This window comes from Apus apus, chromosome 11 (assembly GCF_020740795.1).
Source record: "Apus apus isolate bApuApu2 chromosome 11, bApuApu2.pri.cur, whole genome shotgun sequence".
In the NCBI taxonomy this organism is placed as follows: Eukaryota; Metazoa; Chordata; class Aves; order Apodiformes; family Apodidae; genus Apus; species Apus apus.
The window spans coordinates 20,687,211-20,711,859 of NC_067292.1; the positions used below are offsets into that span (position 1 = coordinate 20,687,211).

At 58.5% G+C, this 24,649-nt stretch overlaps 1 protein-coding gene across 2 annotated transcripts; it reads left to right on the forward strand.

Moving 5' to 3' along the window:
- Positions 1-11,802: 11,802 nt before the first annotated feature.
- Positions 11,803-23,848, forward strand: LOC127389269 (adhesion G-protein coupled receptor G1-like). Of its 2 annotated transcripts, XM_051629603.1 has the most exons (14): positions 11,803-11,922; positions 17,079-17,163; positions 17,671-18,096; positions 18,570-18,687; positions 18,792-18,939; positions 19,024-19,152; positions 19,342-19,458; positions 19,957-20,002; positions 20,353-20,453; positions 20,534-20,649; positions 21,234-21,508; positions 21,938-22,049; positions 22,302-22,570; positions 23,206-23,848. In XM_051629603.1, exons 2-14 carry the CDS (start codon positions 17,124-17,126, stop codon positions 23,316-23,318), a joined length of 2,010 nt encoding a protein of 669 aa, XP_051485563.1. In that variant the 5' UTR covers positions 11,803-11,922; positions 17,079-17,123; the 3' UTR covers positions 23,319-23,848. The 2 variants fall into 2 exon arrangements, with proteins under 2 accessions (XP_051485563.1, XP_051485562.1); XM_051629602.1 differs by lacking the exon at positions 11,803-11,922 and having other exon boundaries at positions 13,703-17,163.
- Positions 23,849-24,649: the final 801 nt, after the last annotated feature.

A 24,649-nucleotide genomic window follows, 5' to 3' on the forward strand; every position in this document is an offset into this window, starting at 1 on the left:
GGAGCACTTCAGAGGGTTCAGCCTCAGCAGCAGGATAGTTGGTGTCCCCCATGCTGCTGGGGCTGTTCCCAGGGGATGCCAGTACCCCCAGGCCCCTTCCATCCCTCCACCCTGGTGGGAGGTGCCAGGCGATGCAGGGGTGGCTGACACTTGCTCACATCACCTTCCATTATCCCTTCCATCATCCTACAAGTATGCTTTGTGCTAGCAAAGTCTACTGAGATGCAGCTCTGCTGGGGTGCTGCAGGCAGCCAGGGCTGCAGGTCCCCAGCACCATCACTGGGGTAAAGCTGGGGGGCTTCTAAAGCCCAGAGCCAGGGTTTCCATCCTGAAGCTCTTCTGATGAAGCCAAATAAGCTCTGGCCCCCACCTCCCCATGATGGAAAGAGAGAGGGAAACAGTGGTGGGGAGCATTTGGGGCGACTTCCCCATCTCAGTGCAAGGGGCCTGTGTGGTGGCATCATGGCAGTTCACCAGGCCAGGGGGCTGCCCTGCCAGGGAGGTCCAACCACTCTGGCCAAGGTCCCTTCCTGCAGGACAAGGCAGGTTTTGCAGTCACGTGTCTGCCTGTCAGCTGAACCCCCATGCTTAGGACCTGGGAGCCCACCAAGGTGTGAAATCCCACCAGGAAAGCATCCTGGTGTGATGCATCTGCCCTGTGCTCACCCCACAGCAGGGGTGGTGGGACAGGCATGCCCATCCGTGGGTGATGGACCTCCACCCACAGCCCCTTGTGTGCTATGGGCTGGGAAGGCTCCAGCATCAAGGTGGGAGCTGCTGCCATATCTGTGTCTGCAGGCACCGCAGCAGAGCTGGAGCTGCTGCCAGGGCTGAGGGATCCCACACAGGTAACTGGGGTGGCTGTGCTGGGGGGGGGACAGTGGGGGCAGCATGGGGAGTGAAGTAGGAGCTTGTCTGCTTTACAGCCACAGCCCCTGCATCTTCCAGGTGAGCTGCAGGTCCTCACCTGGAGCCCCTGAGTACCCTTGGCCAGCAGCATGCCCACACTGTCACCCACCCCCCTGCCACACTCAGGCTGGTGGACTGTCCTGGGGACACCATGCAGGCACTCTGCCACTTGCAGGGTGCCCACAACAGCTTTGTGCTGAAAAACAAGGTGCTGGGAGCTTGGCTGGGATCAGCCACCCTGTCGAGATACAGTTCTGCCTGGTGAGCTGGGCTCCACCATGGGCATGAGCTGGGGGGGTCCTAGCACCAACATTCCCCCTGGACTTGGGGAAAGAAAAAGTGTGTCCTCTTCATTGGGACCAGAAGTTTCTGGGGTCCCCAGGAAGCAGAGATGTTCCCCAGTTTCCCCCTCTGTCCCTTTCCAGCAGGATGCCTCCAGTGCCACCAATGCCTGTCATCTTCTGGCAGCCTGGAGCCAGTGTGGCTGCAGCCAGGATGGGTGCAATGCCAGCTTGGTCCCACCACAAAGGCATCGCCTGTCTGAGCAGCCCTTGCAGAGCTTGAGGTCCCCTTGATGTCCCCGTCCCCTGGCTGCTGTGCCACCTGTGCCTCTCAGCCAGCACGGGCAGCACAGGCAGCTGGCACAGGCAGGGCTGCAAGACCATTCATGGGGAGGACACTGTTAGCTGCCACTGCCACCACCTCACTTTACCTTCACCATCCTGCTGGTCTGCAGCTCTCCTTCCCCTTCCTCTTTTCCCATTTTCCTTCCCTGTTTCCCTCCTTCCCCCTTTGGTTCCTCCTTCCATCTCCCTCTTTTCCCCTTCCCTCCATCCTTCCTCCTCCTCCCTGGAGATGTGTAGGTGGGTGGGGGACTACAGGATGCAGGAGGTGTACGTGGTGCAAGGGGAGGTGGCCATGGGGTGGCTTTGTAAGTCTCCTTACCCCGTTCCCAGCAGGTGGGTGCTGCCCTGCTCAGCCCCTCCCAGCTCCCAGTGGGTCCTGGCAGGCACCCTGAGCCCAGGCTGCTCAGGATGGCATCACCACGCCAGTACCAGCACCAGCACCAGCACCAACACCAGCACCAGCAACTGCTGCCTCGGCTGCCACCCCCGAGCCACGAGGTAGAGGCTGATGAAATATTCCATAAGCAGCTGGGAGAGGTCTTGTCCTTGTTCTCGCAGGGAACTTCAACTTGCCTGATGTCATCTGGAAACATAACACAGAAGAGAGGGAACAGTCCTAGAGGTTCCTGGAGTGTGTGGAGGACAACTTCCTAACACAAGTGGTGAGGGAAAGTGCCCTGCTGGACCTGCTGGATTGTTAACAGAGAAGGTCTTGTGGGGGATGTAAAGGCTGGAGGTCATTTTGGGCACAGCGACCAAGATATGGCGGAATCTTCAATATGTGGTGAAGTTAGGAGGGTCATCAGCAAAATCCCTACCTTGGACTTCCAGAGGACTGCCTTTGGTCTCTTCAGGACACTGGTTTGCAGAGTCCCTTGGGAAGCAGCCCTCAAAAACAAAGGGGCCCAGGAAGGCTGGGCTTGCTTTAAGAGTGACATGATGAAGGTGCAGGAGCAGGATGTCCCTGTGTGCTGAAAAAGCAGCTGTCAGGGAAGAAGCCCAGCCTGGTTGAGCAAGGAGCTTCTGCAAGAACTCAGGAATAAAAAGAAGAGTGTATCAACTTTGAGAAAAGGGGCAGGTCAATCAGGAGGCGTTTAAGGATATCGTAAGGGCATGTAGAAAGGGAGTTAGAGATGCAAAAGCTCAGTTAGAACTTGATCTGACCATTTCTGTTAAGGACAATAAAAAGTGCTGTTATAAATACATTCATAATAAAAGGAGGGTCAGGGAAAATCTTCATTCCTTATTGGATGAGGAAGGGAACTTAGTAACAGAGTACAAGAAAAAGGCTGAGGGACTTACATTCTTTGCCTCAGTCTTTAACAAGAAGACCAGCCATCCTCAGGACACCTGGGTTCCTGAGTTGACAGACAGGGATGGGGAGCAGAATCCCCTTCCTGTAATCCAGGAGGAAGTAGTTAGGGACCTGCTGTGCCACTTAGATCCAAACAAGTCCATGGGTCCGGGTGGGATTCATCCCAGGGTGCTGAGAGAGCTGATGGAAGAGCTGGCCAAGCTGCTGCCAGTCATTGATCACCAGTCCTGGCTGACGGGAGAGGTCCTAGATGACTGGAGGTTGGCCTTTGTGACCCCATCCACAAGAAGGGCTGGAAGGAGGATCCAGGGAAGTATAGGCCTGTCAGCCTGACCTCGGTGCCTGGCAAGGTTATGGAGCAGATCATCCTGGTTGCCATCAACCGGCATGTAGAAGACAACCAGGAGATCAGGTCCAGCCAACATGGGTTTAGGAAAGGAAGGTCCTGCCTGACTAATCTGATCTTCTTCTATGACTGGGTGATCTGCCTAGTGGATGAGGGAAAGGCTCTGGATGTGGTCTACCTAGACTTCAGCAAAGTCTTTGACAAAGTCTCCACAGCATCCTCCTGGAACAGCTGGCTGCCCATGGCTTGGACAGGTGCACTCTTGGCTGGGTTGATGACAGGGCCCAGAGAGTGGTGATGAATGAAGCTGCATCCAGCTGGCATCTGGTGACCAGTGGTGTCCCCCAGGGATCAGTACTGGGCCCAGTCCTATTCAACATCTCAATGACCTGGATGAGGGGATGGAGTCCACCCTTAGTAAATTCATGGATGACACAAAGCTCGGAGGGGGGGTTTCAATCTGCTGGAGGGCAGGAAGAAGCTGCAGGGGGACCTGGACAAGCCGGGTCAATGGGCCAAGTCAGTGGCACGAGGTTCAACAAGGCCAAGTGCCAGGTCCTACACTTTGGCCACAATAACCCCCTGCAGCTCTACAGGCTGGGGGAAGAGTGGCTGGAGAGCAGCCCAGCACAGAGGGACCTGGGAGCACTGGTTGACAACTGGTTGGACATGAGCCAGCAGTGTGCCCAGGTGGCCCAGAAGGCCAATGGCATCCTGGCTTGTATCAGGAATGGTGTGGCCAGCAGGAGCAGGGATGTGATTCTCCCCCTGTGCTCAGCCCTGGTGAGGTCTCACCTTGAGTCCTGGGGGCAGCTCTGGGCCCCTCACTGCAAGAAGGACCTTGAGGTGCTGGAGCAGGTCCAGAGGAGACAACGAGGCTGGTGAAGGGACTGGAGGGAAAGTCTTACAGAGAGAGGCTGAGGGAGCTGGGGCTGTTTAGCCTGGAGAAGAGGAGACTCAGGGGGGACCTTCTCATTCTCTTCAACTACCTGAATAGAGGTTGTGGTCAGGTGAGGGCACTTAGTGCCATGGTCTGGCTGATGTGGTGGTGTCAGATCATAGGCTGGACTTGAGGATCTCAGTGGTCTTTTCCAGCCTTGGTGAGTCTGTGATTCAGTGATTCTGTGCATGCTCCTGCCCGGTGGCTTCTCCAGGTAGAGCCATGCCGTGCCATGCCATGCCGCGCTGTGCCGTGCCATGCCGTGCTGTGCTGTGCCGTGCCATGCTGTGCCATGCTGTGCCATGCCCTGCTGTGCTGTGCCGTGCCATACCGTGCTGTGCCGTGCCATGCTGTGCCATGCCCTGCTGTGCTGTTATGTGCTGTGCCGTGCCATTCTGTGCCATGCCCTGCTGTGCTGTGCCGTGTCATACTGTGCTGTGCTGTGCTATGCCGTGCCGTTCTGTGCTGTGCCCTGCTGTGCTGCCACCATGTCGTGCTGTGCTGTGCTGTGCCGTGCTGTGCTGTGCCCTGCTGTGCTGCCACCATGCCGTGCCGTGCTGTGCCGTGCCATGCTGTGCTGTGCTGTGCTGCCACCATGTCGTACTGTGCCGTGCTGTGCCGTGCTGTGCCGTGCTGTGCCGTGCTGTGCTGTGCTGTGCTGCCACCATGTCGTACTGTGCCATGCTGTGCCGTGCTGTGCTGTGTTGCTGCCATGTTGTGCTGTGCCGTGCCGGGCCGTTCTGTGCTGTGCCATGCTGTGCTGTGCCCTGCTGTGCCATTCTGTGTCGTGCTGTGCTGTGCCGTGCCTCGCCTTGCCGTGCCGTGCTGTGCTGTGTTGCTGCCATGTTGTGCTGTGCCGTGCCGGGCCGTTCTGTGCTGTGCCATGCTGTGCTGTGCCCTGCTGTGCCATTCTGTGTCGTGCTGTGCTGTGCCGTGCCTCGCCTTGCCGTGCCGTGCATGCCAACGTGCTGTGCCATGTTAACCACAACGTGCCAGGCAGCGCGCTGCCATCCAGTGGGCACCCACCAGCACCCCTGTCCTCCCTTTCTTGAATGCAGCAGCTGAGGGACAACACGACCAGGACCCACCTGCACCTCCTTGCCAGGTGGCTGCCTGCCCATCATGCCACTGGCGCTGGCACCGAGGCTCTCTGCCAGGTCACCACCGGCCTCTGCCCTGGCCTCCATGACCACTGAGACCTTCCACCTCCTCCTCCTCATGGCCCCACATAGCTTGTCCCCAGTTCTGCCCACACTGGCCATGGTGGCTCATTTTATCTGCCAGAGAGTTACATACCACACCATCAGCACCTCTGAAGGCTGCAGGAATGAGACTGAGTGAGGGGGTCTCCCCAGGCACCCTGGGCACCCTGGGCATGCCACGCACCCTGCTCCCTCCAAGCACTGCATGCATCCCAAGCACACATGGCTGAGGCCGTCAGGAGCCAGCCACAGCTTGGCCAGGTGCCACTTTTTGGTGACCCATCTCCATCTTGCCGCGTGCTGTCATGCCCCTCCTGTGCCTAGCCCCTTCTTGGGGTGCTGGCCATTGTCCCCAGGACAGCCCCAGCTCCAGGTGCTGGCTCACCAGCCCGCTGGCCCATTATGCCCCCCATCCTGCCACTCAGCACAGGTGGGTGGTGACGATACTGTGGAGGATGTGGCAGGCTGACAGTACTGGGGCTGAGCTGCCTGCTGAGCACCACCTGGGGCATTCTCCAACTGCAGCATCCTCCTCACCCCCAGCCCTGCCTCCTCACCCCACTCAATTCCCTGCAAGTGTGGTGGGGGGCACCGGAGGAGCCATGGGGGATGGGCACCCTGTGGGCTGGGAGCAACAGGATCCGTGTCACCTCCTGCTCCTTGCTGGGTGCACCCATGGCAGGGATGGTGGTGCCACCACCCACGGGTGCCTTCATCCACCTGTGGGAGGTCACCGTGCACCACCGGAGCATGCCAGGCCCTGGCGGCAACTGCTCCAGACGCAGCGCCCTGAAGCCGGGGTGAGGGGCTGTGAGGGGAGCAGCTCCCGGAGGACACGGTGGCATTCCCCCGGGCGGGACAGCTGGCACCGCAGACACCGCGCGTTCTGCCAGGGAAGGGTTTGGGCTGCAAAGGCGGTTCCTGGGCCGCAGGTACTGCCCTCCGCAGGGGGCAGCGGCCGGGACCCCCATCGCTGCGCTCCCCCGGGGCCCGCGCTGTGCCCGGGCAGCCCGGCCACCAACACGAGCTGCCGCTGCTGGGGTGACACCTCGTGGAAGCGCCGGTCAATCGCCGCTGCAGCCTCGCCTGGCGCCGGAGGAGGGGTCTGGCTCTGCCCGGGGTCCCGTGGCCGCCCCGCTGTCACCCGCGGGCGGGTCCCCGCGCTCGGCCGTGTCGTGCGGGCCGGTCCCGCTAGATGGCACGAGGGTGGCGGGGATGTCCCGGCTGCGGGCGGGGGCAGCGGGCGGCGGGCGCAAAGGGTTGGTGCTGCTGGTTAGGGGTGCCGGTTAGTAGTGCTGGTTAATGGTGCTGGCTAGTGCTGCACATTAGTGGCACTGGTTGGTGGCGCTGGATAGTGGTGCTGGTTAGCAGCGCTGGTTAGCGGTGCTGGTTCCAGTGCGGAGGAGCTGCTGACAGGGTGAGGGGACATCTGAGCCGCCTTGGGATGGCACAGGATGATCGCACACAGGCAGAGGAAGGGGCGCTGGCATGGCCACAGATCTGCCTGTGGCGGCAGCAGGGCACCCACCAGCCCCGTGCCTGTAGCTTGGGCCGGACCAGTGAGGAGCCATTTGCTGGTGCTGCCTGGTTCTAGTCCTGTGTCAGGGGACCAGGCATCACAGGGTGACACGCTGCCTGTCACTGCTTTCCTATGCTCATCCTTTCCCTTTCCAGCTGCTTCCCAAGGCCTGCTTCTGGGTAGGGAGGAAAGCTGCTGGCTCTTGTTCTTTGTTCCGTGCACAAAGAGCAGCCAGAGTTGGCGAGTTCCTGTCCCTCCCGCCAATGGCCAGGACAAAAGCCATTCCCACTGCGTGGCCATGAGCTGTGCGTGTCTCACCGCTCCGGCGAATGACTTCAGCTATTCAGTAAGAAGCCTGGGGGTTTGGTGAGGTGCCAAGTGCCTGCCTCGTCCCCCATGAGCCCCATCAAGGGAGAGTCACATCCCGGTGGCAGCAGCTCCGTCACTTTGGTTGTGCTCGGGATGTACTTTCCATGCTCCTTCCTCCCCATCTTGCAATGCTGGGGCTTGGAGCATGAATCACATCAGTGCCGGCGTGTGAATACACCTTGTTCCGGTATCCGGTGCTGCTTGGAAAACAATTGCTTGGTTGGTGGCTTCCCAACAGCAGGAACACAGCACCAGGAACATGGCACCCACAGGACATGGTGGTCCTTGAGGAGCTGGGCCTGCTGTGGATTGGTGGGACACAGTGGTCTGCAGGGAGCTGGGCCTGTTGGGGACCTGGAGCAGCAAAGGCGCTTTTTGCTCCACTGTCCCAGGAGCTGGATCAAAACACCCCCTGAGATCCTCAGGGAGTGCTGGTGGGCTCCCAGCACCCCCAGTGCCAGGGTGCCACAGGCAGGAGAAGGGGGATCTCATCCAACCTCCCCAAGCAGAAGTGATCCTGTTTGCCTTCTGCTGCACCTTATCAGGCAGGCAGCTGGTGCCAAGCTGCCAGAGGTTGTGCCGTCCTTGTTTTCTCTAGGAAAGGGCTTGACTTCACCACAGTGCCTTCACGCCCTGGTGCTAGCCCCAGCCTGAAGGGTAAACCTATGGAAATCCTGCAAACCCTTCAAATTTTGGGGAAACAAGCAGCCAGGGAAGAGACTAAATCCATTTGGGAATGGGATGGGGGTGGGGGTGGAGGTAAAGACCTTGGCTCTTTTTTGGGATCCACCTCTGGAACTTGGCTGCTGGGGAGCAGACCAGCCCAGTTCCTGCATCCCATGGGATCATTCTCACCCCTGCTTGTGCTAATAACCCTGGGATCAGTTTCCCCCCAGTGGACTTCCCTGACACCGTGGCAGGTTAATTTGCAAAGTTGTGCCTAAACAAATAAGTTGGGTTTATTGCTCTCCCTACAGTTGGGTTTTACAGCCCTGGCACCTGGTGACTTGTTATTGCTGCTGCCTGAGGGAGACACCCCCACATGCGGGCCCCCTTCCTGTTGGATGTAGTTTTGGCTGAGGAAGGGAGAGCAATGGGGGAGCAGGAACACCTGGAGCCACTCGAGGCAGCTATGGAGTTTCCTTGGGCTCCCCTGGCATCGCCAGTCTCTGAGGTTCCCAAGGCTGGCATCGCTCACTGGATTTGGATCAGGACCTCCAGGCATTCCCTCCCACCTGCAGGCTGGATCCATGGGTTGAGGCTCTGCAGAGGAATCTGGACCGGCTGGATCAATGGGTTCCAGCTCTGCAGAGGGACCTGAATAGGCTGGATCGATGGGTTGAGGTTCTGCAGAAGGATCTGGACAGGCTGGATCCATGTTTTGAAGCCAATTGTATGAGGGTCTACAAGGCCAAGTGCTGGGTCCTGCATTTGGGTCACAACAACCCCAGACACTGCTACAGGCTTGAGGCAGAGTGGCTGTAAAGTGTCTGGCAGAAAAGGACCTGGGGGTGTTGGTCAACAGTGGCTGAATATGAGCCAGTGTGTGCCCAGGTGGCCACCAGCATTCTGGCTTGTACCAGCAGGACCAGGGCAGGGATCATCCCCCTGTGCTGGGCACTGCTGAGGCCACACCTCAAATCCTGGGGTCAGTTCTGGGCCCCTCAGGACAAGAAGGACATGGAGGGGCTGGAACATGTCCAGAGAAGGGCAAGGGAGCTGGGGAAGGGTCTGGAGCACAAGCGTGAGCAGGAGCAGCTGAGGGAGCTGGGGGTGTCCAGCCTGGAGACAAGGAGGCTGAGGGGAGACCTGCTGGCCCTGCAGCTGCCTGAGAGGAGGTTGGAGCCAGGGGGGGCCGGTCTCTGCTCCCAAGGAACAAGTGACAAACCAAGAGGAAACAACCACAAGTCGCACCAGGGGAGGTTTAGATTGGATATCGGGAACAATTTATTCCCCAGAGGGCTGTCAGGCCCTGGCCCAGGCTGCCCAGGGCAGGGATGGAGTCCCCATCCCTGGAGGGGTTTCAAAGCAACTTAGTTGTGGTGCTGAGGGACATGGGTTAGCGGTGGCCTTGGCAGTGCTGTGTCAATGGTTGGACTTTATGATCTTAAAGACTTTTCCAACCAAAACAATTCCATGATTGTATGGGCTTCCAAGGGGCTTTTAGGGGGGGTCTTGACACCCTGAGCCAGGGCTGGCACTTGCCAGCTCAGCATGGGGACACCTCTGCCTTGCAGGGAGCTTGGTGGGACGTGCTGGAGCCTGCCCATCTCCTGGCCATGCCACCAGCACTCTGCTGCTCACCCACCACCAGCACTGCAGCCCTGCAGAGCACTTAGGAAGTTTTGGGGCTTTTAGGAACTTCTAGGAGCTTTTAGGATTTTTAGAAGTTTTAGGGCTTTAGGAAACTTTAGGCCTTTCAGGATTTTTTAGGAACTTTAAGGATATTTAGGAAGTTTAGGAACATTAGGGTCTTTTAAGGCTTTTGAGAACTTTTAGGACTTTATTAGCTTGTAGGGTTTTTAGGAACCAATAGGGCTTCAGGACTATTTAGGGCTTTCAGGATCTTTTAGGAGGTTTAGGATCTTTTAGGGCTTTGGAGCTTTTATGGCTTTTAGGAGCTTTCAGGGTTTTTAGGAACTTTTAGGGGGCTTAGGAACTTTTAGGGGGCTTAGGAACTTTTAGGGGTTTAGGATCTTCTAGGATTTTTAGGAGCTTTTAGGACTTTGGGGAACTTTTAGGGCTTTGAAGAGCTTTGAGGGTTTTGAGGAACTTTTAGGGCTTTGAGGAACTCCCCAGGTTGAACAATAAACCCTTTCCAGGCTGAGCGAGTGCCACTGGCCTGAGCCCAAGGGCAATGTCCCTGGCAAAGGGCAGTACAAGGATTTCCTCCCTCTTGCACTCCGCCAGCACGTTTGAAGACAGCAGCCTGGCTGTGGATTTACAGATAATCTCGATAACATCAACAACTGCAGACGTCGACCCAAAAATAACTACTGATAACGTCAAGTGCATACAAAAGGCTCTTTGTTCTATAAACAGCAGCAAAAAGATGGCCTAAGATGTCCTTTCCTCACTGGGACGAGGGGTCTGCACCTGATCCCCCCTCCAGGAGAGCCTGACCCGTGGGAGTCGCCGCTGGGTTTAGCAGCGTTATTCCCAGGAGGTGGATTTACGGCATTTCCTGGTGGAGCCGGTCGGGATGACCCTCAGCAGGAGGCTCGGCTCGCAGCGATGCCCTCGTGCCTCCGGCTGCCAGGAGCGTGTGTTTCGAAGCCGGCCCCGCTCCCTGCGGGGGGGTTGGGCTTCAAAGGTGGCTGCATTAGCCACGGTCCGGTCTCATGAGCTGCTTCCCGTGGGAACCGGTTCCCACGGGAGCCGGGGAAATTCTGGGCACGGAGCTGGAAACCAAACCAAGCTGGGGGACAATGCAAGGGTGCGGGTCGTCCCTCGCTCCAGCGGTCCCAGTGCAGCTACGGCTCCTCCAGTCCTGACCCGCCTTTTATCTCCATCGCCTTCCCTGCTGGAGCAGGAGGTTGTTTCCACCCTTCCCCCAGCAGAAATAAAAGTCTCATTCAAGCCATTGAAAATAACTGCAAGAGCAACTATTTACCCAGGGCACTTCCCGGAGCCCTCCTTGCCCTCCCTCCTCCCTCCGGCTCCCAGCAGCCCCGGCGTTCTCTGGCCCGGCAGCTTTTCATGGCACACAAAGGGCTGGCATAGCTGGATGCGGTTTTGGCATCCGCTTGGCAGCGGCTTTGTCCGCTCCTGCAGTGCCTATCGCTGCCACGATGCCTCCAGACTCACCTCCCACCACCATACAGGGTCCCCAGGGGCGGGATGCCCATCTCCAGCCTGAGGATGGGTGGTGGGAGCCGTGGGACCTGGCTGGGGGGTCACATCCATGCTCTGCACCTCACATCCCGGCCCATCTTCCCCTGGGATGGGGGCCCCATTCCCGCTCCCCCACTTCGGGGCCTGGGCTCCTTGCCCTGCTTCTCGCCTCCCTCGTTTCCTGCAGGGAGCAGGACAGAGTTCACAGGGACGCCCCGTCCCGGCTGTTTTCCCATTAATTGTTATTTTTTAATCCCGTTGGCAGCCAGGCGTGCAGCCCGCCCGCTCCAGCTCCTTCCCTCTGCTGGCTGCCCGCCAGCCCCGAGCTCCAGGGCGGCGGGACGGGGCACCAGTAGGATGGGGGGCACCAGTGGGATGGGGGTCTGAAGGGACGGGGCACCCAGGCTCTCCCCAGCTGCGGTCCCCCAACCAGCCCGGTCCTGGTCTCATTCCCGGTCTCGGTGATTCAGCCCGGTGCTCCCAGCCCGGTGCTCCCAGCCCGGTACTCCCAGCCCGAGCCTGGATGAACCGGGCTGGGCCCGGCGGGGTTGGACGGAGCCGGGCAGGTGCCGTGAGCGAGGGCAGGTGGCCCCGTGACCCCCGCAGCGATCTCGGAGGGTCTCGGAGCGGTCGCTGCGGCGCGACCCGTCCCGATCCCGCCCCGCTGAGTCACCGCCAGCTCGGGGGGACGGGGCGGGGGCACGGGGGGTGGGCGGGACGGTTTATGCCGCTGCACCGCGGCGAGCGTCGCCGGGCTGGACTGCAAGGTGCCGAGCGAAGCCCAGGCGAGCCGAGCTGAGCGGTGCCGGACCGAGCCGAGCGGCGCTGGGCCGGGCCAGCGCCCAGCCCGACCCGGGCACAGGTATCGGGGCGGCAGGGAGCGGCTGAGCCGAGCGGGCGGGGGGAGGGAGCTGGGATCTGGTGTTTGCTTTCGGGCTTCTAAAGGCCACGGTGAGGGGCGCGCCCTGGCTGGGGGTACTGGGAAGGGATGCTGCGGGGTCCTCGGTGCGGGCGGCGAGACGGCGGGGCCGCGGGCGAGCGATGCTCTGGCGTGTCACCCCTGGGCCAGCCCAGCAGCACTGGGAGGACAGGGGAGCTCTGGGGGCCTGGGGCTCGTGCCGCTGGGCAGCATCCTGGGGTGCAGCCTCTCTGGACGGAGCTAAGGGTTGATCCGTGGGGGTTTGGGATGCACCCTGCTCCCGTGTGCTCGGGGATGTTTCGCCTTCCCGCGCGGGAGCGATGGGTGCGACTCCTCCGTCCGGGCTGCGACCGGGGATCCCTCCTCATGGCCGAGGTGGGAGCTGTCTGGTGAAGCCTCCACCTTTGCTCGGTGGGGCTTGCCCTCCTTCCCCTGCCGCCGAGCTCCTCGCTCCTGCCCCGGAGCCAGGCTGAATTCCCTGGCGGAGAAGCCCTGAAGTCCCCTGAGCCGCCGGGACCAGCTGCTCCCGGCTGCTGCCCGTGGCACAGCTGAACCCCGCGAAGCCCCGCCGCCAGTGGCCATCGCTTCCCACCCCGGCGCGCCCCGTTGCTCTTCCTCTCTCCCAGTGAAGGGTGCAGCATCCTGTGGGACCGTCGGCGTGTCTCGACAGGATGATCTCCCTCTTCTAAAATGCCTGTTGGGGGGCATTCCTCCTGCCGCATCTCGCCCTGCCGCTGCTGGTCCCGGCACGCTGCTGTGGGCTGGAGGATGCTCCGGGTGCTTCCTACCCACAAGCTGCCTGAGCTGCCCCTCCAGAGGGACCAGCACAACCCAGTTGGAGAATTGAAACGAAGTCTCCTGGAATAACCTCCTGGCAGCAAGTCCCGATGGCTGTTGGGGAGGGAAGGCAGCCAAAACTCATTTTGCAGTCTGAGGGCTGCAGTAACACCCCTCCAAGCTCCCCTGCCAGCAGGGAGCCAGGAGCATTTTGGGAATGAGTGGGACGCACAAATCCTTTCAGCCCGCGACTGCAGCCAGCATGGGTTTTGCCGTGCCCTTGCTGGGGCTGCAGCTCCCATGTGAATTAAGCCAAGGCCTAAAATTGCTGCATACTTGGTTGCCATCCAGCTCTTAATCCCATGGCCTGGGGGCTGCTATTTGCAGAGCGACAGGTTTGCAAGCAACTGCGTGCTGCTGGGACAGGGACCCCCAGGGCGGGCTGTCCCTGCACTGTGCAGTGGCACCCACAGGTGGTGGGGGGATGCAGTGCTGCAGGGTTTGTGGCCAGTGGCTCCTGGTGGTACCAGCTGGGCAGCAGCTTGCTGGTTCCTGTTTTTTGGGAGGGCTCGGACCTGCCAACTCTTTTCCTATCAGCTCACCAACAGCTGGGGTTTGGCAGAGATGGGGGGGGGGGGGGGTGGGCACGTGGCTCTTACCTAGCTTCTGGGGTGCTGCAGCCTTCGCCCTGGCAGCACTTGGCTTTTCTGCAGCCAGAAAAGCCCACTGGGACCAGGCTCACTCACTGGGCTCCAGGTTGGCTGCTTCCCATGCGAAACTCCAAATGCCTAGAGGTGGTTTTGATGTGGTCCTGGGCTGCTCTGCGCTGCCCCAGACTTCCCTTTCCCAGCACACAGAGGTGGGCAGCGGGGACCTTGCTGATGGGAGGGGAACAAGACCTGGAAGGGGATGGGGTGTTTGGAAGCTTTTAAAACCCAGGGGAGTGGGTTGAGTGAAGGGACGGTACAAGCTTGAGGGGACTGAGAAATTGCTCCCAGAGAAGGCTGAGTGGTGGGGGCACACTGTGGTGACAACCTGCACCACTTCCTTCCCATTTCACAGCAGCCTTTGGTTGGCCACAGCCGTACCTGCTCCTGTGCAGCCTGTTTGCAGCCCTGCTGCAGCTGCAGGCTTGCCAGGCCACCCTACCCGCCTGTGTTGCCCAGGCGCTGAGGGAAGCGCGGCATTAGCTCCCTGCAGCATTTCCGTCTGTGGTGGGCTTTAAGTAATGGTCATTTTTTAAAAATGTGAAGGTTAACACCCAACTTGAAGCAAACGTTCCATCTCACGAGCCTCTGCCACTGGTGTTGTGCCTGTGCCAGCCTCCCCTTGGCTCTCCCTACACCAAGTCAGGGAGGGATGGTTGCCAGAGGCTGGTGCTGGAGAGATCTGGCAGGGAGCTGCACTGCTTCAGTGGGAATCTTTATCAGGTCTGGTTTTATGTTGGCAAGACTCAGCTTGTGGATGCTGGGTGTTGTGTGCAATGGCCTGGGAAAAGCTGAGCCTCTGTGCCCCATCCCATGGGGCAGGCTTGGCATAGCTGGGCTGTGGGGCAGCTGCAGCTCAGCTCCTTGGGCACTGCCAGACGCACAGGGTCAGACCTTGCTGCCCGCTGCTGCTGGGAAGGGCTCACGTGCTGATGCTGTGACTAACTATGGGCTGCTGGCCAAGGAGTAGGGCACTTTGTGAAGCACCCGAGTGGCCAATGTGGGGGCATCTCCTTTGTGGAGGGTCCCCGCTGGGGTACCCACCTCCTTGGCAGCCTCAGAGCACATTGGTGGCTGCTCATGCAAAGCTGCTCTACATCTCGGGGAGCCCGTTCTGGCCTGCGTCTCTCTGCCTCCGTTTCCCTCCCTGCTTCCCAGGCCCTCCCTTGGATAACAGGCTGTGGGTGATAAGCTGCAGGCTCGTTAGCATCTTGAGGAACAGTGTGTTGGTGTATTTTCCTAACGGACCTGGAAGGAAAATACAGATAAAAGCCCCTGGATCTCCCTGTTTCCGGTGTTTGTTTGAGGCATCAGAGCATCTTCCCTTCTCCTAGGGAAAAACGTCATGTCCAAGAGCCGTGTGTCACCCCCAGAAGCTGAAATACCTGTTGCCAAGTCAGCCAAAGAGCAGTAAACACTTGGCTTTTATTTCTGGGGGGGGGGTTATGTTTGATTTGTGTTTTTTGTGTTGTTTTTTTTTTTCCCCATCTGTCTCCAGGGTTAGAAGGTGCAATATTATTCCTTGCCTTTTCTTCCCAAGACCAATGTGTTCTTTTAATGGCAATGGCAGGATACGATGTGATGCCTGGGGCTGGAGATCTGGCCATGTGCCTGCTGCCTCTTTTTACATGATCTGGCAGATTTTGGGACCAAACCAGGAGGCTTTTGAAGAGGGGTGACACTGGGGAGATGTCCTGGTGGCAGCGGGGACATGTGGCATCACTGCCCCTGGTTACCGGGGGGCAGCAATGCTGCGTGTCCCCACTGCCACCCAGGAATGGGAAGATGATGGGGCAGGATCCCGCTCCCTCCAGAGCTGCTTATCACCAGCACGGATGGGAATCGCTGCAAAACCATTTTGGGGGGATTTTCTCTTGCTATTGTTCAGCTCAGGAAACAGCAAATGGCGTCGGGGCGAGCAGGACCATATAGGGCTCGGAGGGGAAATACCAGCTACCCCACCCACATCACAGGGATTTCCCAGTTGAGTAAAGGCTGAACGGGCCTGATCCTGTCCTCTGACCACCCTGGTGAAATCCCAGTGGAGCCAGCACTGTGGTTTGGGCTGAAGCCTCATTGGGATTCGGCATTCCTCATCCGGAGGGAACGCTTTCCAGGCACATGGGCTCTGTTGCTTCTGAGCCATCCAGGTGTTTCCCATCACCACTGGAATTTTGCTCCCCCAGATCTGTGCTTTTCAGATACACGTGGGATTCCCAAGTTTCACTGGAAGCTCCGAGCTCATCCACATCCAGCTGCTCTTGGCAAATCATACCTGTGCTGCGCCCTCCCAGCCTGCCCTGGGAAACCTCATTAGTGCCACACTCAGTTAGACCCACAGCAGCAGGTTAACTAACAACCTGAAGCCTCCGTCTTCTGGTGATAAACTACTGGAAGAAGCAAACAGGGAGGGACGCTGAGCGAGCCATGTGCTGGCTCAGGATGGGCCCTGGATCTGTGCCTGCCACAGGAACCTTTGGGAGAAATCCCTGCTGGTGGGAGAAGCAAGGACACTGAGTTTTCCAGGAAGCAGTTTTCCCCCAGTGTTCCTATCTAGGAAGATGGAAGGGCTGGGAAAGCCTGTGGGCCTTTGTGGGTGATGCTGGTGGGTGCCCTGGTGCCCACTGGCAGCACATGAAGCAGGATATGGCCCTGCCGTGGCTTTCAGGAAGGGCAGCTTGGGAGCGGTGCCAGAGCGGGATGTGGAGTGGCAGACTGGGTGCCAGCTTGGCTTTGGGTGTCGGCAAATGTTCGGCTCTGCCACCTGGTCTAACAGCCCCCACCAATGCTGCCCCACCTTGGGGGGGTGCCAGATCCTAGAAGAATGGGTCCCACCAGCCTTGACCCACGGCTGGGGCATCAGCAGGGTGAGGAGGAGGTGAAGCTCTGTACATCCTGGAGATGCACGTTGTGGTGGTGGGAAGGTGGAGGCAGGATGGGAAGGTCTGCAGGTGTGAGGTCTGTGGTGGGTGAGGCAGCACCCTGGGGCACTGGCCTGGGGCAGGTCACAGGACATGTGTAAAGACAGAGAAGAGGGTGGTGGAGCAGAGTGTGGGATGAAGGGATGGGAAAGGTGACCTGGAGGACACTGCTGGGCTGGTTGCAAGGGGCAGTAGGGGCTTTGGCAACCACCAGTGTCAGTGTCACCAGGGTGAGCCTGGCAGAGCACATTTCTGAGTGGCCAGAGCAGCCTGCAACGTGCCTGATCCTTCAGCTGATCTGCAGGAGCTGAAAGCACCTGATAAAATAATTTTAGGGCTGGTGAGTTGGGAAACCACCATTTCCTTCTGTTCCTGTCACGATAAGCAGCCAAGGCCTGTGGGACCATGTGGAGTGGGGAGCTGAAGAGGGGACCCCCCAGTGTGGGATCGCTGGTGGTTGGAGGCTGTGCAGGGCTGTGGGGCTTCCTCTCAGTGCCAGGAGCCGGGGACCAGCCACCAGCCTCCCCATCCCTCCCAGCCTTGCAGCCGCTTGTGGCTTCTCCTGTTGGTAGAGACACTCAGGAGCTGGTGGTGACACCACCAGTGTCCCACCAGCACAGCCTTTGCTCGCCATCCCCATTGGATGGGTGAGATTCAAACACTCCTGTGGCCCCTTTTCTTTGTGCCCTTCCAGGCCTGCCATCTCCTTGGAGGCCAAGCCAAAGGCGAGCTGCCCAGGATGAAGGTCTTCCTTCTGTTCCTTCTCTCCCCCCTCCAAGGTAGGTTGCCCAAACTGCATCCTGCCTCTGTCTGGTGTGCCAGGTTTGGGCTGCTAGAAGTATTTGTCACCCCAGAAAACTAGCTGAGGCCACCAAGGGGTGTTTGCAGCCATGGCTTCCAGAGAGACGAAACGTCTAATGGGCCGATGTGCCCCTTGTGGGGTCTCTAGGGCAGGATGGGTCCTTTCCAGAGAAAGGAGATGCTCTGGGGATGGAGAGCTCCTCTGTTGGTCTCTGCTAACGTGGGTGGTGGCACCTGGGCAAGGGTGGCACCAAGAGATGGGGTGTCCTGCCATCCCAGGAGCCTTGGCTCCCCAGCAAACCCTCCCAGCACAGCCATGGGGATGTCGGGAAGGTGGCCAGTGCCATGCAGCCCATCCAGGATGGGCTGGGAGTCGGGATGTCTGGGGCAGGGAGCCCGGTGTGGCATGTGAGAGGCTGTCGCGGGGGCACGGTGCTCCAGCCCCTCTGGCTGACCCAGCCTCTCCGGGCACTTGTGCGACGCAGGGGTGGGATCCATCAGCCGCTGGGACCACGACTTCAGCTTCTGCGGGGACCGAAACCAGACTGAGGACAGCTCTGTCATCTATGAGCATGGCCCGGCCACCATCTCCATCGAGAACACAGCCCAGGCGCTGATAATCAAAAGGCCCTTTTCGCCGAGCAGGAGGAACTCTTACTACAAGTACATCTTGCCCTCGGCCTTGGGCAGGTACCGCTTCTGCATCTACTGGTTCCAGGCCAACAGGACCCTGCAACTGGCCTATGGGAAGCAGAGCTTCCTCCTGGGTGGAGACCCTGCCAGCAGCATCCCCCGAGGCAGGGAGAGCCAGGAGACCAAAAGAACCAGCACCCCGATCTTCAATGTCTCCTACATCTCAAAGGGCGGGAAGAACATCTCCCATTACAGCAGATCTCAGTACTTCTTCCCTGGTAAAGGCACCTCAATATTAATGAAATAAAGGGTTAATTTCATCACCAGCTTGTCCAAGCCATCAGCAGAGGGGTGGTGGCCCAGTGTATGCTAATGTGAAGACACATCTGAAGGGCAGTGGAACGGGGTGTAGGTTTGCTTGAAGCAGCCCAGAAGCCTCTCTCCTCTTACCCAGGCTCCCTGCAAATTGAGATTTTCAGAAGTGGTTTGCCCCTAAAATCCTGGGATGCCTTGGCAGGGGTCTCCGAGGGCCCTGTCCACACTGCCTCAGCAGCAGGGTCCCAATGGTCTCAGTGGAAGCTGAGCTGTGGGCAGCAGGGAAGCCCTCTGGGTTGGGATCTCCATCAGCTCCCCAGGCTTGGAGCCACCTTGAAGCCCTTGGCTTTCTGCTCCCATCAGGGCTGTGCCCAGTTGGTTTGGGGCACAGGGAAGCCTGTGCATCTTATGGCATTTCCTTCTGTGTCCCTGACAGCCTCTCCTGAGAACCTGCCTGTCTGGGATCAGGATGTGGAGGAGCAGCTCACCACCTTGGACAGCCTTATTGCCCACCCCTCGGAGCCAGAAGACAGGGACCAGTGGGTGTTTCGGTGGTGAGTTCCTGGCTTTGTGCCATTTCCACTGCCTCCAGTACCATTTCTGCTGCCTCCAGTGCCATTCCCACTACATCCCACTCACTGCACCCCTTCCCTGGCAGCAAACTCGGGGAGCTGGAGAAGACACTGGCCAAGGTGGAGCTTGAAGGGCAGAACCAGACCTTTGGGAAGGGCACTGTGCAGGCCACCGTCCTGAGGGTCCAGCCCACTCCAGCTCCCCAGCACCTGGCCTTTTCTTCCCAAAGAGAGGTGGGTACTGGGCAGCCTGCCCTGGTGGGCTTGGCCCTCTGGCATCCTCTCCCAAGCTCTCTCCTGATGAGTCTCTCCTTGCAGAAAGGTGGAGAGGTCCATGGTTTCGCTGTGGACCTGCCTAGCAGCCTGTTCATGATGGCAAAGGAGAGGGAGGACGTGGTGGAGCACAGGGTGCTCCTTATGGACATCAACAGCCAGACCATGTTCCAGGTAATGCCCACGTGTGTGGCATGGTGGGGTGCCTTTAAGGTCCCTTCCAACCCAAATCAGTCTGGGATTCTATGAGTTAGAATCTTGAAGTGGAAAGAGGCACGGGACCTCCTCCTTGGGGATTCTCACCCACATCACACCCAGCAGCTCTCCCTTCCCACACTGCCATCACCTCCTCTTCTCCCACAGGATGAAAACAGCAGCCACATCCTGGGTGACAAGGTGGTTGGCATCTCCCTGGTGGACACAGTGGTGGCCAACCTCTCTGATCCAGTGGTCCTCACTTTCTTCCATCACCAGCTGTCGGTAGGTGGGGAACCAGCCTCATCAGGCCTGGTCACACAGGAATGGAGGGGCAAAGAGGGCAGAGGCCATGCCAGCTTAGAGAGCAGTCACAATCCTTGCCCTTGGCTGGTCTGTAGAGGGTCTGCTTTGCCTTCTGGGGTTGTATCATGATCATGGCTTCACTATGTGCACTGATGGTGGTGCCTGCACCTGTCCAGGAAATGCTGCTTTGCAGATGTGTCACCTCCAGCCTGATCTCCAGTCCCTCAGCTCATTCATGATCCTGTCAGGTGCTTGCTCAAAGCTCAGCCCCTGGTTTCAAAAAGGGGACGTGAGAGGAGGCATCTGCTCCACCAGCCACCAAGAGAACGGTCCTGCCTGCAGCCCACCCCCGTCATAGGGGACTGTCTCCTGAGACCATCTCACCTCCTGCCCCACCTTCTCCCCTGTCAGATGTGCTGGCTGGGCCACAGACCCACAGCTTCATCCTGATGGGGACCTGTGCTTTTGTCATTGCAGAGGAATGTGACCCCACTGTGTGTCTTCTGGCAGGAAGACACCACCGGTGAGTGCTGCTGCACTTGGCTGTGAAGCCACATTCTGCCTTGGCTCCTTTGCAGGGCCCTACGGCCCCACCAAGCTGGGGGTACATCTGCTCTGCTCCTCCCTCCCTCGCTCCAGCTCCACATTCCTTTCCCATGAGGCTGCATTCCAGTTTTCCCTCAGTAGATAACCTGGGAGCTGTGTCCCTCCCTAGGGATGGGTGCTCTCTGAGTCGGTGTGCTTCGCATGGGACAAACTGGGACCTCCACTTTTGACCTTCCTCCCTGGCCTGGACACTTTTCCCTGAAGATCAATGAACCTGAGGCAGATGTTCCTGCTGCTCACCAGACATTCTCCCTTTCTCCTGCACAGGCAGACTGGGGAGCTGGGACACCTATGGTTGTGTGACAGCACCAGGGAGCAGTTGGACAGACTGCAGGTGCAACCACCTCACCTACTTTGCTGTGCTGATGGTGGGTACCACCTTCCCACAGCTCTCTGCATTGTCCCCACCAGCTGACCTTCCTCACCATGTCTTGTTCCTCCTCCTCAGGTGTCCTCCCCGGAGATCACTTACGTACACAGGGACTACCTGAGCATTATAACCTACATTGGCTGCCTGATCTCAGCTTTGGCATCCATTTGCACCATCCTCTTCCTCTACTTCAGGTATGGTCTGACAGGTGACCCCACACTCCCTATCTGTGTCCTGACCATTGCCACTGTACCTGGGTGAGTGCAAGCTCTCCAAATGCAGTTGGTGGCTTGGCTAGAAGCATGGTGAAGGAGCCATGCTTGAGGAAAGCCAAGTTCTCTCCAGGAACCACCCCCTTGGTCAGTTCTCGAGCAGCGTGCTTGCGAACATTGGTTGTTTTCAATTATTTGGGAAAATTACCTTGGTTGTTGATCTGGCAAGCAGAAGCCTGCAAAGATCTTTTCAAGGGCCCAGTGGAGAGCATGAGTGTCTTCTCCTGAGTTATGTCACTGATCCTACATGGATGATTCAGAGCTGAAATGATGTCACTCCCAACCCTTCATGGCCTAGACCTGAAACACAGGGTCAGCTGCAGGGACCTGAGTTTGCTCCTGTAACAGGTGGTCCCACCCCTGGGGTTAGGTTCTCAGCCCAACATCACTAGAGTCTCCTGGGTCTTCTGATGGGGGCAAGTTGCCCCAGCTGGAGCTGTGGGGTGTTGTGGGACACTGAGGATGCTGTCCAGGCATGGTGGTGAGGTCTCTCCTCACTTCTCCAGAAGCAAGCAGCGAGACCAGGTCACGAGCATGCACATCCACATGAACCTGCTGGGCGCCATCTTCCTCCTGGATGTCACTTTCCTCATCTCCGAGCACTTGGCTTCCAGCAGCAGCGAGGCAATCTGCAGAGCTGGGGGGCTGTTCCTGCACTTCTCCCTCCTCAGCTGCCTCACCTGGATGGGCATCGAGGGCTACAATCTCTACCGGCTTGTGGTCGAAGTCTTCAATGCCTACCATGACCACTTCCTCCTCAAGCTCTGCCTGGTGGGCTGGGGTAAGCATGGTGGGGGGGAGAGATGCCCTGAGGGCACAGGCAGTGAGGTGGAGGGGCACCCAAGTAGGTCTTTACCACCATCTACAGTGCCTGGATAGGGATGGAGATGGAGATGTAGGGGAGCAGATATGTGAGAGAAGAGGGGATCTCTCTGTCAAGAGACTTGGTGGAGAAGGAGACTCAGTAGGAAGATCTCATGATCTTTCGTGACCTAAAATTCCACAGCCCTGGGAGCTGCCCAGCTGGGGTCAGCAGAGCACAACTCACTCCTGGGCTCATGGCAGGTGTCCTTGTTGGGTGCTCCATCCTCAGGAGCCCCTTGGGAGGGAGGATGTTGGTTTGTATGGGGAGAAAGGGGCAACCAGTCCTTCCAAAAGGTCTGAGGCCCAGGGAGTAGGAAAGCCACTTGACTCTGTTCTTGCCACCCAGGACTTCCCTTCTTCTGTGTGTCACTGATCTTCCTGGTGAGCTGGACAAACTATGGCCCCTTCTCCATTCCTGTCTATGAATCCATTGGTGGCAAATTCACCAACGCAACCATGTAAGTAGTGGGAAATGGTTTCCCTGGTCTTAGATAAAGTCAACTGGCTAAACCTTCACTGTGTTCTACAGACTTTCCTTAGCCCACTGGTGGCTTCTCTGGGTTTTTGTGCAGGGTGGGGGACCCCTCCTCTGTGTTTAACCAAGTGGGGGGCTGAGTTTGCTCTACAGCTTTGTGCTTCCCCCAACTCCTCCAGCTCATGTCCCTGTGGGATGACACAGCATAACCCTCTGCTCTTTCTCCTCCCTCCAGATGCTGGATCACAAGCCCCCTGATCCATAACATTGTGAACCTGGGATTCTTCAGCCTGGTGTTCCTCTTTAACTCGGTCATGCTGGGAGCCATGGTCCGGGAGATCCTCCGGCAGAACAAGAAAGGCCACAAGCTCAAGCACGTCCTAGCTCTCTTTGGGCTGAGCATCCTACTGGGCATTCCCTGGGCATTGGTCTTCTTCTCCTTCACCTCCGGAGTCTTCCGCCTTGTTTCTCTCTATATCTTTACCATTGTCAACTCCCTGCAAGGTGAGCCTGGAATGCTGGGCTCCTCCATAGGGAATCAGGGCACTCACGGGGGTGGAGCGGTGATGGGATATGAGAGGAGCCATCTCTGGCAGGCTGCAGGCTTGCTTGTGACTTGTGACTGCTGTTGGTCCTTAGAGGGTGTTCATCCACCCTTCCTGCCCTTGAGGTGTTGGGCTCTGCTCCCAGGGAACAAGCAACAGGAAGGAACATCCTCACGTTGTGCCAGGGGAGGTTTAGATTGGATATTGGGAACAATTGCTTCCCCCAGAGGGCTATCAGGCCCTGGCCCAGGCTGCCCAGGGCAGTGGTGGAGTCCCCATCCCAGGAGGGATTTCAAAGCTGTGTAGGTGTGGTGCTGAGGGACATGGATCAGTGGTGGCTTTGGCAGGGCTGGGTTAATGGTTGGACTTGATGGTCTTAAAGGTCTTTTAAAGTGTTCAAGGCCAGGTTGGAGCAACCTGATCTAGTGGAAGGTGTCCCTGCCCATGGGAGGTTGGGTGACAACCTTTAAGGTCCCTTCCAAGCCAAACCATTCCATGATTCAATGATTGAATGAGTCAGTGATTGAATGAGTCAATGATTCAATGATTTGTTTCCAACCTAAATGACTCAGTGATTCTTCCCTCCTCTCCCAGGTTTCCTCATCTTCCTCTGGTACTGGACCATGGTGCTGCAGGCCAGAAAGCCCTCTGACTCACAGAGCAGCTCCGACAGTGTCAAACTGCAGCCCAACAGCAGCCAGGGCTGAGCCCTGGGGTGGCTGTGGGAGGGTCTGATGATGTCTCTTTGCTCCCACACGTCTTGTGCTGCTGGAAGCCCAGGGAACCACAGCAGACCTGGCCACCCCAGGCCACCCTAGCCTCTCACCTCTGCTGGACTGCTCCCCAGTTTCCCCCCCTCCAGTGCCCCACTGGGCAGCAGCATCCCTCACCTTGGTACCCTTGGGGCAGGAGGGTGGGAAGCTCATCTGGGCAGCAAGGGCTGCGGAGAGTGGGATGGGCAGGGATAGGGTCCCTGGAGCCTCTGGATGTCCCCTCTGATGCTCCGAGACTGGGGATGGTGGGTGGGAAAGGCCTCGTCTTCAGCTGTGGTGAGTGGTCACCGAGAGGGTCCTTCCCCAGTGCAGACAGGATCACTCTGCCCCAGCAACCCCTCCAGCTGCTGAAATAATCTATTTTTGTTATTTTGTTGGATGTATATTTTTGGTTGGTGTAGAAGCGGGATGAGCACCCACACACCAGCCTATGCCCATTAAAAGCTGATCCTGCTCAGAGTGCACTGGCTTCTCTGCTGGGCTTTCCAAAGGGATCCATCCCTTGGCCAGGTTTGTCCCATCCCTAGGGCAGCACCCAGTGTTTCCCCATCCTGGGACCAGTAACAGAGCTCCCTGCATCCCAGCACTGTGGGGTCACCTGCTGCCTGCAAGGGCACAGGGGTGATGCATGGGGACTGCAAGGCCTGGGAGGTGGCCCTGGTGGCAGTGAGGGTCTTCTGCCTGCTGGGAGCCACCTGGGCCCTGTGGTTCCTCACCCATGGCACCTCCTCTGCCCCCATGCTCTACCTCTTCACTTTATCCTCAGCTCCCTCCAAGGTCAGGGCCAGCTCTGAGATGGGCTCCCTAGCATGGGGTGGGGAAGATGTAGGAAGCAGGAACCAGCCTGGCTGTGGGCTGACCAGGGGTCCCAAGGCACCAGCATCTTCTCAGAACAGCCATGCCCATCCCTTTGGCAGGGCATGTCAAGTGGCAGGTTCCAGCCACTGGTGTGGAGCTGGTCATGGCTCCCAACTATGTCACCTCCACCAGGAGTGGCTTTCCTCCAGGGAAGCCATTCCTTAGCAGAGGAACATAGACATGGTGCACCCAGGGCATGTCCCAGCCAAATAGCTCACCTGAACCGTGGGGAGACCCTCCTGCAGGATCAGGAGTGAGCTAGGGGGACTCCCTGAAAGTGGCAGGGAAGTGCCAGCAGCATCCCCACATGACACTTCCCACCATGTCCTGCTGGTGCTGCTGAGTGTCTGCCTTCCTGCCTGCCTCAGGAATCTTCATATTCATCTGGCTGGTCCTCCTCTACTACC